General features: G+C 38.9%; 1 protein-coding gene across 9 annotated transcripts in view; it reads right to left on the bottom strand.

Moving 5' to 3' along the window:
- Nucleotides 1–3,047: 3,047 nt before the first annotated feature.
- CNOT4 (CCR4-NOT transcription complex, subunit 4) overlaps nt 3,048–19,467 on the bottom strand; it is a 151,352-nt gene continuing 134,932 nt past the window's right edge. For 6 of the 9 annotated variants that reach the window (XM_005860689.2, XM_005860690.2, XM_014535136.1 and 3 more), the window contains exons 11-12: nt 5,123–5,335; nt 3,048–4,428 (exon numbers count right to left, since the gene is read on the bottom strand). In XM_005860689.2, coding sequence (XP_005860751.1) covers nt 4,130–4,428; nt 5,123–5,335 — 512 coding nt within the window. In that variant the 3' untranslated portion in view covers nt 3,048–4,129. The remainder of the gene's footprint in view (nt 4,429–5,122; nt 5,336–19,467) is intronic. The other 3 variants (XM_005860691.2, XM_005860692.2, XM_014535140.1) reach the window with 1 other exon arrangement.

The raw sequence follows: 19,467 nt of genomic DNA, 5'->3' as shown, positions 1-19,467 counted from the left end.
TCATCCAATAATGCTTGTAATTGTTGGTCTTCAAACTTTTTCAGTTGACTTGGACGTTCTTTGTCTTTCACAGAAATCATCACTTTTAAAGCGTTTAAACCAGCTTTCACAAGTATCTTGAGATGGAGCATGTTTATCATAAGCTTCCCAAAGTATTCAGCAGCACTTTTCTTCAAAATAAAGTAATGAATTATAACTTCCCACAAATGCTTTTTTTGGCACGAAATTCAACATTTTTTTTAAAAAAATATATTTTTATTGATTTCAGAGAGGAAGGGAGAGAGAGATAGAAACATCGATGGTGAGAGAGAATCATTGATTGGCTGCCTCCTGCATGCCCTTACTGGGGGTCGAGCCCACAACCTTTGCATGTGCCCTTGACTGGAATCGAACCTGGGACCCTTTGGTCCGCAGGCTGATGCTCTATCCACTGTGCCGAACCAGCCAGGGCTCGACATTTTTAAGTGTAAAAATATCTATGATGTTAACACCTTCAGCAAATTTGACATGAAGTTTTGAAGTTTGTTGTCAATACAACAAAATAGCATACATATCAAATCGCATATATATCAACATATGTGTAACTCTATTAATTGAAAAAAATTCACATTACTAACCGGTACACCTGGTATATCTGTTCTCCTCTCCATGCCCTGGTGAAGTGATCAGCTGACACTTATTTTAAACCAGCCCACTCCCACGAGCTGTGCTGTGATCTAGTCCAGAGACCCGGAGGGAAGCCACAGTGAGCTTACACACCGAACACAGACCCTCTCTCTGGCAGACATCAGGCGCCCCGTCAGATGTCCCAACTGTGCTAGACCGTTTTCCAGGAGTCACTCCCCCCAAACTGCCTTCTAAAAATTATGCAAGAAGCTAAAACCAAACTATGACCAGGAGACTGTTTATCTTCTGAAAGCCTTGATCTAGATGTGACAACGAGGCCCTTTTCTTACACAGCGAGGCTTCGGTTTACTACTCACCTTTCTAAAACTAAACAATGTTTTATTCAGAGATATATATGGCAAAGCTAAGGAAAAGACAGATTAAGGGGGGGAGGAGAAAAAGAAAGATAAACATAGAAACCAAGATAATGGTTATTTGTAGATGATGAGGAAAGAAAAGAAAGTACATTGGAGAAGAGCAGATAGGGGCTTTTCTAGATATGGCAGGTTCCTTTTTTTGTGTGTGTGTGTTTTGTTGTTGTTGTTAATTCTCACCTGAGAATATTTTTCCATTGATTTTTAGGGAGAGCGGAGGGGGAGAGACAGAGAGAGAGAAAAACATCCATGTGAGAGAGACATCGATTGGTTGCCTCCTACACATGCCCCGACTGGGGCCGGGAATGGAGCCTGCAACTGAAGTACGTGCCCTTGACCAGAATCGAACCCAACTATACACTGAGCCAAACCAGCTAGAGCTGGCAGTTCCTATTTTTAACTTGGGTGCTAAGCACACAGACTTGTATTGTTTTATTATTTAAATGATGTTTATACATTTTATAAAGTCTTATGTATGATTAAACATACATTCACAGCATAGCCTTGCAAGAATTTCCTTCCTTTTCAAAGCAACGTTTTTTTTATTGATATACCTGTATCTAAAGAATATCCAACCGCCACCCCCAAAGCCTTGATTACAACTCACTGCTACCTGATTATTATATACTAGAGGCCTGGTGTACAGATTCGTTCACCAGTGGGGTCCCTCGGCCTGGCCTGTGGGGATCGGGCAGAAACCAGCTCTCTGACATCCCCTAAGGGGTTCTGGATTACAAGAGGGCGCGGGCCAGGCTGGGGGGAGGGGGGACCACTGGTGCATGATTGGGGCCAGGGAGGGACCGAGGGAGGTTGACCAGCTGGGGAGGGACTGCAGGAGGGTTCCAGGGTGTGTCGACCCATCTAGCCCAGTCCCAATCTGCTGGATCCCAGCAGCAAGCTAACCTACCAGAGTGTCTGCCCTCTGGTGGTCAGTGCATGTCATAGAGACTGGTCGGTCGAATGAACGGTCAGACACTTAGCATATTAGGCTTTTATTATATAGGATGTGTTGACCCATCACTTTGCAGTGCAATGTGAATATTCAGGAGAACGAAGCAAAGTTCATAGGACAAAGAGACCCTGAAGTTTTTAGTCCTCTTCTCTGTATCACAGTAACATTTTGGTAAATTAGAAAAGAAAAAAACAATTCACTATTTACCCAGCCGATATCTATTTGTGGTGACTGAGACTATCCTGTTTACATTTTTCCAAAACAGTGTTGAAATTGTTTATTTTGGGTGGGGGGAGCATGGGACTAGTAGCAAATCGAAGTACAAAGTAAAGGTAAGAAGGAGAAAATCAACCCGAAAATACAAAATGCAAGATTGAGAAAATCTACTTAATTCACCCTACAAAGATAACCTTAATGGATGTGGCTGAAAATATGGAACTCCAGCTTTGGACTTCTGAACGGAATCCAAGTGAGAACATACAAGCCATACAAAATCCTAGGAACCTGGTAGGGAACATTCCATTTCTGTTCTCTACCCTCCTTCGGTCAGTGGTGTGACCGTCTCTCCATCGGCGTTAGGTGTTCCCCAGCAAGGCTGGTCATAGATTGAGCAGTGGGTCGCTGCATCAGTGTTTTCTGAGCTCTCTGCCATCACGGCACTCACTTAGCTGCTGCTACTTGTTGGGCACACTGGCTGCTCCCGCCAGGTCTCCCCAAGACAGCCAACCTCTCTGCACATCAACAGCCCACCTGCTCCTTCCTGGAACGTAAGGGATGGTTGGTCTGCATAATACAATAGCAAAAGGGGGTTTCGTCTACAGGAAGCCCCTGGAAAAGGACTTCTGGAGTGTAAGGTGAGCTGAACTTCAAAAATGGCAGAGACTGACAATAAAACGATTTCCCCCCCTAATTTCTTCTGCTATCCCATCCTCCCTATTGTTGAAGATGTGCAACCAATGGAAACATCTGGTGACCGCTATCATAAAATGTTAGAAACTCACATGCAATAAAATGGAAAAACAAAGCAAAACAAAAAAACAAGAACAGCCCAAGGGTCATCATCAAGTTTTCTGTTTTATTTAAGATTTTAGTTTTAATTCTGAAGAGGTACATTTTCTTGGTTTTAGTTTTAGCGTCAGGTTATAACCAGGTTTCTGTTTTCTTTTCTCCTGTCTTTTCAATACTGCACACATGTCCAAAACTACAGGGTTAAGTAAAAGCTGCAGGCAGGGAGGTCGGAGATTTGCTCCTGTGGTGATCAGATGGCCCCAGAGCAGTGCTATCTCAGTGCCCTAGTCAGGTGAATTCAAGGTCAAAGAAAAAAAGATTCCGACAGATGAGAAAGACTGAAGAAATCACTTATATTTCAGCTCTTACGTTATACATAGGTATTAAATCTGTGAATACTCTTTTTCTTTAAAACATTTGAATTTACTTTAAATATAAAGCCAAAATTTTTTTTCTCCTTAAAAAAAATCATTTCTCCCCTCCTTATAAACTCTTAGCAACTGGCCAGTTACTACTACAGATCAATTTGTCTTTCCATCAACTTCCAATAAATTCTTTTGCTTAACAACACAATCAAGTCCATTCCATCAATTTGCCAAAATAATTAAAAATAAAATAAAATTTTAAAAAGCATTTTCCCTGCAATAGTGATAAGCTGAATACAAGATGGCTGCCAGGACCACGCTTTCCATCATGCGTTTAGCAATCTCATTTCTATTAACCCGGTTTTCAAACTTCTGCGGTTGACAGTGCATTTACTTGACCTTTTCTATAGATTAATCGTCATTTTCTGCTAAGCAGATTATGTCATTATTATGCGAAACAGACAAACAGTAATTTTCTAAGTATCGAGACTGCCCTTTGATTTTTTTTTTTCTTCCGTAGAAAGGCATTTTTAGGAAACATTCAACAGTGTCATTCAAATGCTGGATCAACAGAAACTTTTACAATTAAAACAAAAGATGGTCATGACCCTGTGATCGCATTGCATCTGGGGATAGGGAGAAAAAAAATTGATCGGGAACTGGATTCTTCAGAACTTAAGAGATGAGAAGGGAGCTGTGGGTGAGCCGAGGGAGAAAACAGGGTGGGACAAATCCTGCATTTTCTAATGGTGTCTCCTCTTTCCCTAGTGGCGGTCCAGTGTTGAACTCTGTAGTAAATCTGTGGGGGTTTTGCTAGGGGGTCTGAAGGCTGTCTGAAAGCCTGGGGGTGGGGAGTGGAAGCTGGAAGGATTTGAAGGAGGGTAGGGGTTCCAACTGGCTCTGTGCAGGGGGATCTGTGTGCTGAAGGGGGCGCTGTGGTGGGCTTGTGACGGAGCGGCGCTGGGGCCGTCCATCTCTGTGAGGGCCTGAAGGGATTTTAGCCAGTGTGGAGGATTGTCGTCTTGAAGAGAGTCTAAACTGTTTCCTGAAGAGGCTGGAATACCTAAGGAGAGAAAAGAAAACAAGAGGGAAAATGGTGAGTCTGCGCAGAAAGAATAGGAAATTCGTCAAACAACAACAAAAAATGTTTAAGGTGATTAGTTCCATTCCTCCCCCCCGCCCCCCGCAAAAAAAGAAAAAATTACAATTTTTAACTCCTTCTAAGTAAATCTTTTAAAGCTTACATTCCTTTTATCCTCCACCCACAACGACCATGATTTATTGTCACGGAAACCCGTGCCTCCTCTTCCACTACACACTGTCCCCCACTGTTAGAGGCAGAGCTGCAGAAACGAGTCCCCCAAATTGCATGACGTTATTTCCCAATTGTGCTTCTCCTCTATTCGGAATCCGTAAAGAAGATAGCCTTATAATAAAGAGCTTTATTTTTAAAAAGTGGAGTATGTTCCTTTAAGAGGGTAAGTCAGATCCTTATTGTACTCGGAGGCCTAAAACATACACACATGCTGCAGACGGTAGCACCTACTTACACCAAAAGAAGCCACCTAGGCACCAAGCGCCTTATTACACAACTGGGCCAACAGAGTTAGCGAGACTGCACCCCTGAGAACGAAACAAGCCACCACGCGTGTGGCTTTGTGAAAAGCAGCTTATGGTGAAGGGACTTGTTTTCGTTTAGTCCGTGCGAAAAACCAAACCGATGGCAGTCAGTGGAGCTGAAGGAGCGAGAAAGTTACCTGTGATGATGGCTGGGTCTGTCCAGCTGCCAGGGCTGTCCCAACTCAGGCTGTCGGTGGTGGCAGTGGTGGACGGTGGTGCACTGTGGTTGGCGCTGGAGGGGGAGGAGGAATTGGGCAGTCCACCAAAGTTGATGTTAATGTTGGGTAGAAGTGCCCTGAGCCCGTCCTGCCATTCCTTCATATTTAAACTCTCTACAGAACTGCTGTTGTCTGGGAGATTTACCAACAAAAAAATGAAAGATAAAAAAAAATAAAAAGCTGACGTTAGAAACAGATGTGGTTCTTTAGTGGTTAAGCGGGAGAAGAATTATTCTTTCTCTATGGAGCATTTAAAATGGGTTGACCTAACCACTATGGAAAGCAGTCTGGTGATTCCTCAAAAAATTAAGAATAGAGTTTCAATATGACCCAGTAACCCCTCTCCTGGGTATATACCCAAAAAACTCGAAAACATGTATTCACAAAGATATATGCACCCCTATGTTCATGGCAGCATTATTCATCGTGGCCAAGACATGGAAATAACCAAAGTGCCCTGCAATAGGGGACTGGATAAAGAAGATGTGGTACATATACGCAATGGAATACTACTCAGCTATAAGAAAGGATGTAATACTGCCATTTGCAACAACATGGACGGACTTTGAGAATATTATTCTAAAAGAAATAAGTCCGTGAGAAAAAGCTAAGAACCTTATGATTTCACTCATATGTAGGATATAAAACTGAAACTCATGAGCACAAACAGCAGCGTGGTGGTTGCTAGAGGAAAGGGGGTGGAATGAGAAGGGGGTCCTTAATATATGGTGGCAGGAGAAGATTTGACTTGGGTGGTGGGCACACAGTGCAATATATAGATCTTGCAACATAGAAACCCATGCCTGAAACCTATATGATCATGTTGACCAATGCCACCCAAATAAATTTAATATAAAATAAAATAAAATAGGTTGTCCTAGCAAGATAAACTTGGTTAGGATTTTGCTCATGAGCTCAGAGCCCCTGAAACACGTTAGGAAAAACTTGCTCAAGGATCAGGAGAGGGAGCTTCCTGTCCTTACAGCCGCTTCCCCATTCTGCGCTTGTAAATCAATAATCCAGTTTAAAGTCTTTGTGCGCCAGAGTACAATTTAGTTCCAGCTACGCTCTGAAGTTTGTTAGCGAGGCATTTAGCCAGCTGAACTGATCTATTCTATTAAAAAAAGGAAGCCTGCAAAGTTCAATAGATGAGCTTATTTCTGAGCCCGTTAAAAGGAATAAAAATAATTTTATGACGAATAAACATAAGGCAATAGAAAAAGAAAAAGTAATTAAGTTCTTCCTGATTATAAAACTGGTAATGCGTCTCAGAGGAGAAAGGCAGTAATGATTAGGCTTTTGAATTTGAGAGTGTTTTTCCATTAGTCACAAAGACCAAAGAGGCAGGGGCTAAGCTACCTTTCCGATGGAGTAATTTTCAGCACAGTCTGCCTACCCTGCTCCAAGAGTTCTACCAATCATTTAAAACACCAGTCCTGGAGTCCTATAGTTCTCACAGCATCAAATATGTTAAGACACTGTCAATATAAAAGGCTTTTTATAAATTATACCCAATGATCTACCACCATCCAGAATCCACCCAGTATAACTAACTGGTTGGGGGAAAGGGTAAACTATTGCTTAGAATAACTGTTTGAAAATAGGAGTGTAGGTCAAACTACCATCTGGGGGTTTTGAGAAGAGCCTAGAAAATTATTTCTGGTCCTATAGAATTGATTAGCAACTCCCATGGATGATGATGATGATGACGATGATGTAACAGGCTCAGTCTATGCTATTTGGTGAATTCAGAATTTTGTTTTGCACCAATCACTGATCTATACCAAATATCATGTTTTAGCAAGTGAATAATTTAATCTTATTTTAAAAAGACAAAAACCTATAACCAAACCCAACAAAAGTCATCTCTGAATTTACTAAGGTGAAGAAAAGGCAATCTACACCATGTAGACATGTCAATAGAAGGGAAAATAAATTCTTTCAACCTACAGCCATTTCACAATCAATGCAATTTCCTAAAGCTTACCCTTCTATTTACATCCTACTACACATTTTCATTGTGTTTTATAACTTATAAGGCACTCTCATAGTCAGTTATTTCATTTGGTCTTCTTGTTGTGAAGTAGGCAGAGCAGGAGGAATACTTTTCATTTAATGGGTAAAGGAACAGACTTCAGAATAATTTGCCCAAGGTCACAAGAGGCCTTGAATCCAGACTGTACCTGAGTTGTGTTTTAAATAACACCAACTCTCTCTCTTGTATAGACCATTAATTGACTTTTTAATGGGCCAACTATTTAAGGGTAAAACCCAGGGGCCTATGAAACCCATGATTTAAAGGAAGCAAAAAGAAACACAGCAGCGTTATAATATGTCCATTAGCCATGATAAACAGGATAGAGCAATATTTTGGCTGAAAGAACCAACTGGACTTCGCAGGAGGTTGGGGAAAACTCTACTCAACAACGCAGTCATCAATATGCCCTAAGCTCTCACTGCATGAGACACTAACAAGATCACACTGATAAGGTCCTAGAATACCCTCAATTACAGGAAGGCTTGGTGGCTATGGTACATTCAACCTCTAAAGCAGTCACATCGTCACACTGAGTAAGTTAAGAGTTTCAATGATCCAGAAACTGAACTTTAGAAAACTAGGAAAACCTCCTAGGAGGGAAATAAATCCCCCTGGTAAAGAAAGATGATGTATAACTCTGTGGGAAATTTTTGAAGAAGATGAGTGGTCTTGACTAGGTAGGCAGAATCAATAAGAAGCTATGCAAGATGATTTGAGCCTCTTTCTTCCACTAAGTAGGGAAAAAAGTAAATACCCATAACTCACCAAGACGTATTTTCTCCTTACTTTTGCTTTACATTTAGTGAGAACTGGAACCAAGGATAAGAAACCTTTCTTTCATTTTGCATTAACAGAATAACACTGCATTTATATAAACTTTATTTGAAAATTAGTATTACAATGAAGTCAAAAGGCATTTGTTAGGGGATATTTGGGAACTGTAAATTTCCCCTAAATTTTATTGTGAACTTAAAACTGCTCTAAAATTTCAAGTCTATTTTTAAAAAAGATCATTGTTTCTCTGCTGTTAATAAAATCAAGCAGGAGTATGTCAGTCAAAAAAATTCACATATGGCACATGATATAGGAACAGTGAGAAACTTAGATCCTCTCAGGTGAACTATGATTATAAGACTTTGGAAAATAAGTTAGCTAGTCTATCACTTGTACAATCTTGCCAAAAAATAGTCACGTGCCCTACACTGCTTGGGAGCCTACAGCATGGGTGCGTGGTTTACAGAGAAGCTGCAAGTGTCACGGGAAAGTGACTGTCATGTTCAGCTCTTGGAATAGGACCACTGTTCCAAGTACTTAAGAAGAAGAAAAAGAAGTTTCTTCACTGTTTTCTCCACTATTGCTGTGCCAAGTCTTGGCACAAAGAAAGGGCGAGAGAAAGGAAATCAACTAACTCTTAACACCATCAAAATAGCTCCTCTCGGTCCAGTGCACTTGAAATGCGTTACCTGCTCCCTGCCTCTGACCCAAGTTCATTTTAGCTTCTAGGACTTCAGTTAATTCCATTCCTTAAAACACAAACATCAGGATTTATCAACCATGGGACTATATAATTAACTCTTTGTTGTAGGGGCTGTTCCAGGCATTGTAGGATGTTTAGCAGCATTCCTGGTCTCTACCCACTAGATGCCAGTAGCACACAGGCACACGCACACACACCCACATCCACACCAGAGCTTTGACAACACCAAATGTCTCCACAGACTGCCAATGACTCCTGGGGGGCAAAATCGTTACTGGTTGAGAACCGCTGACACAAAGAAAGATTCCTTTGTTTCTGGGGCTCTAAGTAATCCCACTCGAATACAATTTCTCTTTCAAACAGTACCAGGATTTTGACCACTAGACTCAACTTGATGCAACTTCATTTCCCATTATTTGTGTAGGACTTCACACTGAGGTACAATTCAATATGTACAAGTCAGTGGGTCTAATGGAGAGACTCTGGGCTGAAAACTGCAGAGGTATTGTATAAGGCCGCTCCACACGAATTATTAATATCACTTTGGGCATGTAAGTCATTCTGTTAATGTCTGAGGACCCTACTGCATAAGCAGAAATAACATCTGCCTTACTCTCTCAGAAAGATAAAGAGAAGGGAAAGTAATGCGAAGCCCATTTATTATCTGATCAATGTCTAACAATTTTTTCTCTAGTGCTCAATACTGAACAGATAGTCAATTTTCCAAAAAGCCAAGGCACAACAGTCTCCTCCCTGAAAGGGATGACACCCAGCACACGAGGGAAGTACTGTGTAGTCAGTCTATGTAATAAGGCTTCTCGTCACCAGAGTATTGCAAAGACAAATAAGATATGAGAAAGCACTTGAAACTTTCCACAAGAAAGACTAGACAAGACCAAGCAACTTGATGAAAATCAAGTTACTAAGCATACTTTATATTAAAACGAGTGATTTCATTTTTAAAGTAATTAGTAGTAGTATAATACATTAGGGAAGGATTGCCTATTTTAAAAGGATTGCTAATATGTTTAAATGTTTTGTGATGTCAAAAACTAATTGTAATTTATCATTTTCAAATATGTACAACAACACACTGGTTTTGGTTCTAAATCATGTGAGGGCAGGAGAGCAGGTCCAGTTGTTTGTAGTTTTATTTTTCTGCATAGAACTTAAAGTACTTTCAAGATGCTACATATCACACTCTCGCATATCAGTGTGTAAGAAGTGTCAGTTTACTCGGCTTAGCACACCTTTAATTAAAGAAAAAACTATGGTAAGTCTATAACAAATTGATCGTCACACACCAAGATGACAAATTTAGTTTTTAGCAACAACAAAACTTATTATAACATGAATAAGTTAAGACTGCCAAGATAAAGCAACTATTTCCTAAAAGTGCGCAAGGACAAAGCACTTAAATCATGAATCCTTTTCTCACGGAGCTTAACATCTTGACAGTGAGACAATGCAAATACCAGAAAAGTTCAACAATTACAATCTGAAAAAGCATCCGAGAAAATGTTTAGGGCTGTACATTTTTAATGAATACTATTAAAACTTTAGTAAAAAGAGAGGCCACTTAGGCACTCGCATGAGAATGTGCTGGTGGGTGAAGAACAGTAGCCATCATTCATCCATGGAGTTGTTTAGTTACTACATATACCCCTACGCCTGAAAAACCCGTAAGTTGAAACTACCTTTGGTATTTTTATTCAACACTAGACTAGTTCAACTACTTACTAGGAGGCATAGTGGTTGCATTTTCAGAAGGATCCAGGACACAGCCTGTGTCAGCCACTGTGCCCTTCTCTAACACACCACCTCACCTCTTCCTGCTATATACTATTTCCTATCAATTTTGGGTTGGAGACATCTCCACCAGTAAATGATTTTAAGAAAGCATAAGCTACTTTCTCAAACTTCAACAACATATCTCTAGCAACTCAAATATAAACAAATTACACTTGTCCTATATGTTAAACTAAACTTTATAGAGCACATAAAACCTCTATCGGAGAACTTAAAAGTCTTTATGACACAGACATGTTGTACACAAAAAATTAGTTCAATTTAACTAAAATTTGCAGGGGAAGTGAATACTATGTGAATGAATTCTTTAAAACAGGCTTATAAAATCAGATTATGAAAAAAATGTTATTCTACTTAACATTTCTCCACTCAAATTTCTAGGATTATGTTGCAAGTGCATATAATCTAGGATTATAAAGCAAGTAGAACACTAGTGCAGAGCAAATTTGCTTAAGAGTTTAACAGATCTGAAAATAGTGATTATTATACTAAGTGAAAAATTCTTAGAACTCAAATAAAAGAAAGTTCTGAGAACAGAAGAACTGAACAAAGTAATAAAAAGAACAGTAAAATTTATTCTCACTAGAAGGAAGCAGAAAAGATATAAACAAGAAAAAAAGAGATCGTACGGATCAGCTACATATGACCTGTACTTTCTAGACTGTCTCTACTTTCTGCCTTTTTCCTTGTCTAGAATGCTTTCCCAATCGCTTCAACGAATTTTTACTCAATCTTCCAAAAGTCTAAGTCTTTTCTCTTCCACTCAGATCCTGAACCACACTCATTTGGCAGCTAACTGTGCTGTGACAGCTATAGTACGGTTTACGCGGACATGGAACTCATCTCTTCTCCCTTGCAACTGAAGGCTCTGGAGGAGACATTCTGTACATTCTTCAGCATGTCACTCAGCATCTCAGAAATTGACATGCTTCAAGACATCTGCTAAATCTGCTGAAGCAAAGGTCCAACTTGAGGAGCGGGAAAATCACTTTGCCCAAAAAGCCTGTTTTAACTCATATCTCTATAATGCTACGAATCAAATGGGGGTGTCTCTAAAGAGATGCAAATCTTTTTGAAAGCAGCAATCAGTTAAATTTTAGGAACTAAAAAGCTTCTCTGCATGTAAACCGAAGGAAAATAACTAATATGTATGTTTTCCAATATGCTTGAGATGTCAAAACACAAGCAATACAATTAAAAATCTAACACACCAAGATTATTTAAATGTTTTTTTAAAAAGGTACCCTTTATATATATATATTTTATTGATTTTAGACAGGAAGGGAGAGGGAAAGAGACACAGAAACATCAACGATGACAGAATCATTTATCAGCTGCCTCTAGCACACCCCACACTGGGGATCGAGCCTGCAATCGGGCATGTGCCCTGACCAGGAATCAAATCGTGACCTCCTGGGTCATAGGTCGATGCTCAACCACTGAGCCACACCAGCTGGGCTAAAAAAGATATTCTAATATTATGTATACAGGATAGTAAGTAAATCTACTAACTACATTCTATCATTTTCCTACTCTAGACACTGTTCCTTGACTCACCATGCACTTAATGAACTGGATTACTTTAGTACCCACAATCCCATAAGCCAAGTATCAGCTTCGCTTTACAAATGAGGAGACCAAGTGGCTCTGGTAGTTTAAAGAATTTGCCCTAAATTATACAATTTAAAAGTGTCAAAGTCAGTAACTAAACCCAGTCTGACTCCAAAGCTTTTCTTCTCACCACCAAGCACATTACCAACCAGTCCTTGTGCTGGCAGGACTCCCAGAGGAGGGGAGGACAGACATGTTTAACTAACTACACTACGTGATGATAAATGCTATTCTGGTATGAAGGGGCATAAAGAAAAGGTGAACAATTCTGTCACCTTACATGCAGGATAAATGATGACTGGAGAAGCTCAGAGGAAGGGAAGCTGAAATGGAAGAGGGAAAGGTGATTCCACACAGAACAGAGGGCAGCAGAAGATGCTAATCACAAAATATAATAGGAACATTTCAAAATGTAAGTAGATGTGTTTTGCACATTGTGTACTTTTCTAGAATGTTCCTACAGGGATTCAAAGTTCTGTTTGGGGGGAGAATCAGATCAACTACTGGGAACCAGGAAAACATCTAGATGTTTGCTTATGAAGGATCTAAGGAAGCAGAATCTATTTTTTTTTTTAAAAAAGGGAGGGGGGAGACTTATGAAAAATGTCCCTAAATAAAGCTTTATAAAGAATGAGGAAAAGGGGAATTTAAAAAATTTTTTAAAAATATTTTTGATTGATTTCAGAGAGGAAGTGAGAGGAACAGAGAGATAGAAATATCAATGATGAGAGGGAATCATCGATGGGCTGCCTCCTGCATGCCCCACACTGGGGATCAAGCCCGCAAACTGGGCATGTGCCCCGACCGGGAATTGAACCCGACCTCCTGGTTCATAGGCCGACACTCAACCACTGAGCCACGCTGGCCGGGAGTAAACTTAAAATTTAATGAAAAGATAAATACATTCTTAGAAGCATTATAATGTGGATAAGATGGAACCTGAACCAGACAATATACAAGCAACAGAGCTCAAGGATGGGAACGTATACAATCTGAAGGTGGAAGCATGGAGTGCATTTGAGTGAGCACAAAACTGAGCACTGCCTATGAGCACAGCCTGGTGAGCACATGCAGGATGACCGGGAGCTCACTGTCCAGGAGCAGATACACAGGTCACCAGGATATGACTTCACCAAATCAAATTACAAAACTGCAGACACACAAAGGGTGCCAACCACCCGATATCTCTGAGATCTAAATGTGCTAGAATAAAATAAACCTGGTAAAATTAACTTCCTAATCACCTCGTTTTCCCGAAGTGAAAACAAGGAGGGAAACTTTTATTCTGGGCTTGTGACCAATGAAGAACTGGTTGCCTATTGTAAACAGAAGCCCTAAAAGTATATGAGATAATTTTAGGATTTACAGAAGCAAAGACTGAATAACTAGACTTGAGTTCTTGGATGGCAGGCATGCTGGCTACTTTTGAAATTGCCACAGTGAATTGCAATCACCTGTTAACAAGTTAGGGAAGAGGGGGTGGGGTTGGGGGTAGGGAGGGAGGAAGAAACATCACTCGGTTGCTTCCCAAAGTGCCCGGACCGGGGATCGAAACCACAACCTTTTGGTGCATGGGACGATGCTCCAACCAACCGAGCCACCCAGCCAGGGCAACATAGTTTTTTCGGCTAGACTGTGAGCTCCTCCAGGAAAGGGGCCTTGGTTTAATTCTCTTTGATTTAATTCTCTTTGTATATAGTGAACAGTTCCTGAGCAGAACCTAAAGAGGTATTTATGTTTCCTAAATAAATAGCCCTAAACATTTGCTTCTAGTTTTTTTTTTTTTTTTTTTTAAGACAACAGCTTTCCAAAAATGGTCAAAAAAAAAAAAAAGGGGGCCAGGGTGGTCCCACGGTTATAGAGAGCAGTGCTTCAGAGCACAGAAAATGCTAAAATATGACAGTCTGACTATGCAACAATTAATTCTAGTAAAGAAAACTAGCTGGGGAGAAACATAAAGCAAGCAGTTTTTGAACAGGGAGAATCTCATGGGATTAGATTTGAAAAGCTTAGAAAAGATGGATGGAGGTATATAACCTACCTGTATAAGAGTATCATAATCCTTGAGGATTAAAATCAGAATCCATAATGACTGAAGCTTGTGGAAAATGCTGAAGGCAAGAAAAAGCTAAATTTGAGTAGCAGAAAATTAGAGAAAGTCAACACTCAGCCTGATATCACAATGTTAAGCCCCGAGAGAAGACCCAGCTATTTGGTTCCATCTTCATTTTGCTTCCCTCCATCTTCTTTATAAAAGAGCACACAATCCTCAAACCAGAAAGGACTGATTAAGCAATGTACAGAAGAGAACTGTCAGTAGAGATGCAAAATACTAAAAAAAAAAAATCTCAATTGAAATGAGTTTAAACTCTCTAGGTGCAAAGTGAATTCTACTCCAACGTATTAATTAATCAATCCTCAGATGTGATCACAAAACCATTGTTGAGAAGTGCCAGAAAAGGAGGGAATGGCAGACTCCAGAAGCTGCATGCTTGTAATTAGTTCTTTGGGAATTCTGAAGCAGATTAGGAGCTGGATGATTTCTTTAGAAATCAATAATGAAATAATAGGTTTAAGCAAGCACTGCTCTATGGCTTGTATTTGGAGGCATTTTCCTGGGAAATATGTAGCATTCTGGCTAGAACCTTGGTTCCCTTCTAACGGAAATACACAGGAAGTTAAACTTTAATTTTGAAGTGGAATAAGTAGTCATGGAGACAGGTTCTATTGACAATAGTTTCCCACTGGAAATGTCCTCCTTCTATATCCCAGGGTCCATTTCCTCTCCTCTTCTGTTGCATGCTCAAACCCAAAGACTTTGCAGCTAGCTCCATTCCCATCCCATTGACACGTAAATTCCATAAAGCAAAGAACAGAGTGATCAATGAGAGCTAAATTGCAATTCCATGAAGAACCAATCTTATCAAAGTAATTTATTCTTTGGGTAGATTTCCTAAAATGTCACAAATATATCTTGAATTCAACAGTTTTTGGTAAGTTTTGTGATGGTAACCTTTGGGATAAGATGGTAAAGTATAGCATGGATAACAGTGTTTAAATGGATTTGCACACAATATCAGCCTAAAAGTTTCTGAACTATTGCTTGGCATATCTTTTGACTCCATGCTTTTAATTATCATTAGTATCATTTATAATCAGATAGTTCTTTCACAAGACAAATTTGTAAGATGATGATATACAAACAGGATACACCCTTAACTACATCAAACCAAAACACATAAAATTAAGATATACATTTTTAAAAATGCATTAGGAAAGCACAGGATGGAAGAATCCAACTAGTCATGTGTATGAAAAAAGGTCTAGCCTGTAAGACCTTAATAGGCTTATAATATTTAATATGACAACTGGGTAATGGAACTTTTAAAAAGGTAATGTTAGGACCATATAAATAGATGTACAATGTCTAAATTAGCAATTGTTAGACATTGGGCAAATCACAAATGATAAACACCAGGGGCCTCCATTTCTCACTTACAAAATGGGGATAATACCTACCCCACAAAATATTTTTATAGAAGAACTCTGTAAATTGAAAGGAATATATGTTAGTAATAATGATTTTACTTAAAAAGTAGATCTACTTATTATCTGATCACATTTGGATTACTGAAATGTGAGCTTCAGATTTTATGAAAAGTATCCATTATCAAGTGAAAATGTGTGTAGAGAAATGAACTACAGAGAGAACTAGAAACATGTTAAGTGTCTAATGGTTGAAAGAACTAAGAATGTTTCATCTACATCTAGAAGTTACAAGTTGGAACTGCTTTCACATATTTAACCAGAAGTATAAATGGAAAAAAAGATTGTTTTAACCAAGAGAAAAAAATTATTTAACAATTACAAGTTACCCTAAAGAACTATCTATTATTAAGAAGTATAGATTGGTACTTACAAAATAGTCCCGGGGATGTAAAGTACAACATAGGGAATATAATCAATAATATTGTGCCTTAGCCGGTTTGGCTCAATGGACAGAGGGTTGGTCTGCGAACTGAAGGGTCCTAGGTTCGATTCTGATCAAGGGTGCATGCCCAGGCTGTGGGCTCAATCCCCAGTAGGGGGCGTGCAGGAGGCAGCCAATCAATGATTCTCTCTCATCATTGATGTTTCTCTCTCCCACTCCCTTCCTCTCTGAAATCAATAAACATATATATTAATAATAATAATATTGTAATAACTTTGTATGGTGCCAGATGGGTACTGGAATATCAGGAGAAATACTTTATAATGTATGATTATCTAATCACTATGCTATACACCTGAAAGTGATACAAAACAATATAGAATGTAAATTGTAATTAAGAAAAAAAAAAGACTAGCCCTACTTAGGAAAGTATTAAGCTCCCAAAACAGCTCATTACTACCCATAGGGAGTTCTGAAAGAAAAGGTATTTTATAGAGACTTTCTGAATTGTGGGTATATGTCTAAGGGGAAGATGTATATATATTTATCTATCTGTATACATGTGTATACAGATAGATACACGGGGTGTGGGAAAAGTAGTTTTGCAGTTGTATGTGAAAGAGTTTATTCTTGTATTACTTTTTCCATATAAACATACACACACACACACACACACACACACACACACACACACACATATACAGAGAAGAGAGTTTGTGAATATCATAAATGAGAAACTGAGGTTAAGAAAACTGTTAGTAGGTAAATTTTTTTTTAAAGTTTGTGCAGGGCGAGTGTTGGGCTGGTCTTGGGGAAATAAAGAAAGGTCAAGAGTTTTCTTGAGGTTTCCAGAGTTCAAAGTTAATGAAGACAGAATAAAAGGAATGATCATGGAGTAGTGAGGGGAATCCTCACACTGAATGCCACAGTACAAGTTATAACTCATGTCCAAATGAATCTGATTATGTTTCCAAAAGTCCAGATGTAACACAAAGCAGATCCAGGCCTCCAGAAGCAATCATACACTAACATCACTCTCTCAACCATTAGTGTTCATTCCATGGACATTTATTGAATGGTCTACTCTACCATATTCTCTGGAGCCTGATGCCATTATATTATACAGCAGTATCATGCTGTTCTTTATTTTCATATTTCTTTAGTGGATCACTGAAAGTTGGCCATTTTGAACAAGTCAGTGATAGCTTTTGATTATTTAGCGCCAATAAAATATTTTTATGGGGGTGAGTTCCTCTTTAGGCTTGCATTCAGACTAAAGAATTTTTCTTCCTATGCAGCAAATCCTCTGTGGTTATGTGTCTAGTGAAATTCCCAAGATTTCTGATGTTCACAATTTCCCAAATTTTCTCAGTTATTAGAAACACCAAACCCAGTTTTTTATTCCATTTGACCACACAGCTCACTTTTATTTCAACAGTGAAGATCAGTCAGTCTTATCTTTTTCTGAAAGATAGCTCCTATCAAAGTCACAAAATCCCCCCGAGAGAAAACTAAAAGTATCCATGCTCTAAAACAGGGGTCCTCAAACTTTTTAAACAGGGGGCCAGTTCACTGTCCCTCAGACATTCCACACATGCGCACTGCGGGCCCGGGACGAGTCGGCTGCTAAGCAGGACAGGCAGCGGTGGCAAAAACACCCGGCGGGCCGGATAAATGTTTTCGGCGGGCCGCATGTGGCCCGCGGGCCGTAGTTTGAGGACCTCTGCTCTAAAACATGATTTTAATTGACAAATTCTTCATAATCCAGCTATGAGCTTCATTTTTATAAAGTATCTTTTGGGGCATTAAAACAATTAATTTGCTTTATTTCTTAATTTCAGAAAAAAATTATTTCAGGAAATGAAGTAACTTCTTCATTATTTTATACTAAACCAAATGAAACAGATATGGGTATAGTCATGGTGAGGGACTTTTCCAACTTAACAGACCAACCATGTATCTTTAAGAGTTCTTTTTCACCAAGAGACAGTTGCTAGTTTTGAGACTGTTTTGTGTAGATTTAACTTTCAAAACAAGCTTTTATGATTTGACATTTAACTATTTTATCTATGTATAATTTTTTTAAAAAGACTTTTATTTTTTCTCCTCCTTACAATTTATTCACATACTAGGCAAAATAAAAACTTTTTGCTTCCAATTTTCAAATGATGTATTGATTTTAAAAGAATTCGTATTAATAAGAATTCGTCCTTTCAAGACTCTGATGAACTCAAAGACTTTTATGTTCACCACCAGTCTACCAGGAGCCTCAGTTTAAAAATCATTTACATTTATTTAAGTGTTCATTCTTAGCTATGATTTATTACAGTTGAATTTGAAAAAGATTTTTAACAGAATCAATTATCAGTGTTGAATCTTACTGTGCAGGAAGAAAAGACGGAAGGTCAGATGAATACATTCTCAAATATAAATTAGGAACTACAATTCTTAGTGCACTATATGCCAGAGCTTAGTACTGAACTAGAACTAACATTTTTGTGAAAAAACATTACATTAGAAAAATTACACATATTTGTAAAACATGGAATTTTAGTCATATTGCTAGAAGTATTAAGTGATTTTTCAAAGAGCTAGAATAACTTAGGTGAGGAAAGTGAATGATAGTTTAACAGTATCAAAAATCTTTATCAATTTGACATTTAACAGTACATGGTTTTTACTCAATCTACTCTAAAACCCAGCCTATGCTTTCTGTTGTTGTTTTCATTTTTTTTAAAAAGGGAGAGAAAATAATAAGATCATATAAAATAAAAGCCAGTCTGGAAATAGTTAAAAGGTAGTAGACTGGTTACTGGGAAGATAACTGATCATAGAGACTAAGCTACCTGATTGGGACAGAGTTTTCTCCTTTGAAAAGGGAAATTTGGGCCTGTCAGGGAATCATACAGGTGGTGTACCTTAAGGTCTAGTTGAGCCTGGCTGGGTGGCTAAGTTGGAGTGATATCCCATACACCAAAAGGGTTGCGGGTCTGATTCCTAGTCAGGGCACAAAGGGTTGTGGGGTTTGATCTCTGGTTGGAGAGCATACATGAGGCAACTAATCAATGTTTCTCTCTCCCTTCCTCTCTCTCTAAAAATTCAATAAACATATCCTTGGGTGAGGATTTAAAAAAATCTATGAAAAAGATCTAGTCAAGACCACTCCTCCTAATTGTGGTAAGTTACATGGAGAAAGCAACCATTTCTTCTTTGTTCAAAGGGGAAAAATATAACTGGACAGAGAGGTGAGCACACAGAATGGTCTCAGGATGGTCAAGAATCAAAACCTGAAAGCATGTTATAAAACAAAGGATGCATGACTGTGTGTATTTATTTAGAGATTGTATAAGATCTTTGCTTATTTTGGTAACAGGCTTCATTCTAGTCACTTACCATTT

Source organism: Myotis brandtii, unplaced genomic scaffold (assembly GCF_000412655.1).
Source record: "Myotis brandtii unplaced genomic scaffold, ASM41265v1 scaffold1384, whole genome shotgun sequence".
Classification (NCBI taxonomy): domain Eukaryota; kingdom Metazoa; phylum Chordata; class Mammalia; order Chiroptera; family Vespertilionidae; genus Myotis; species Myotis brandtii.
The sequence above is the reverse complement of the archived record's forward strand: the minus strand, read 5'-3'. Positions and strand labels throughout refer to the sequence as shown.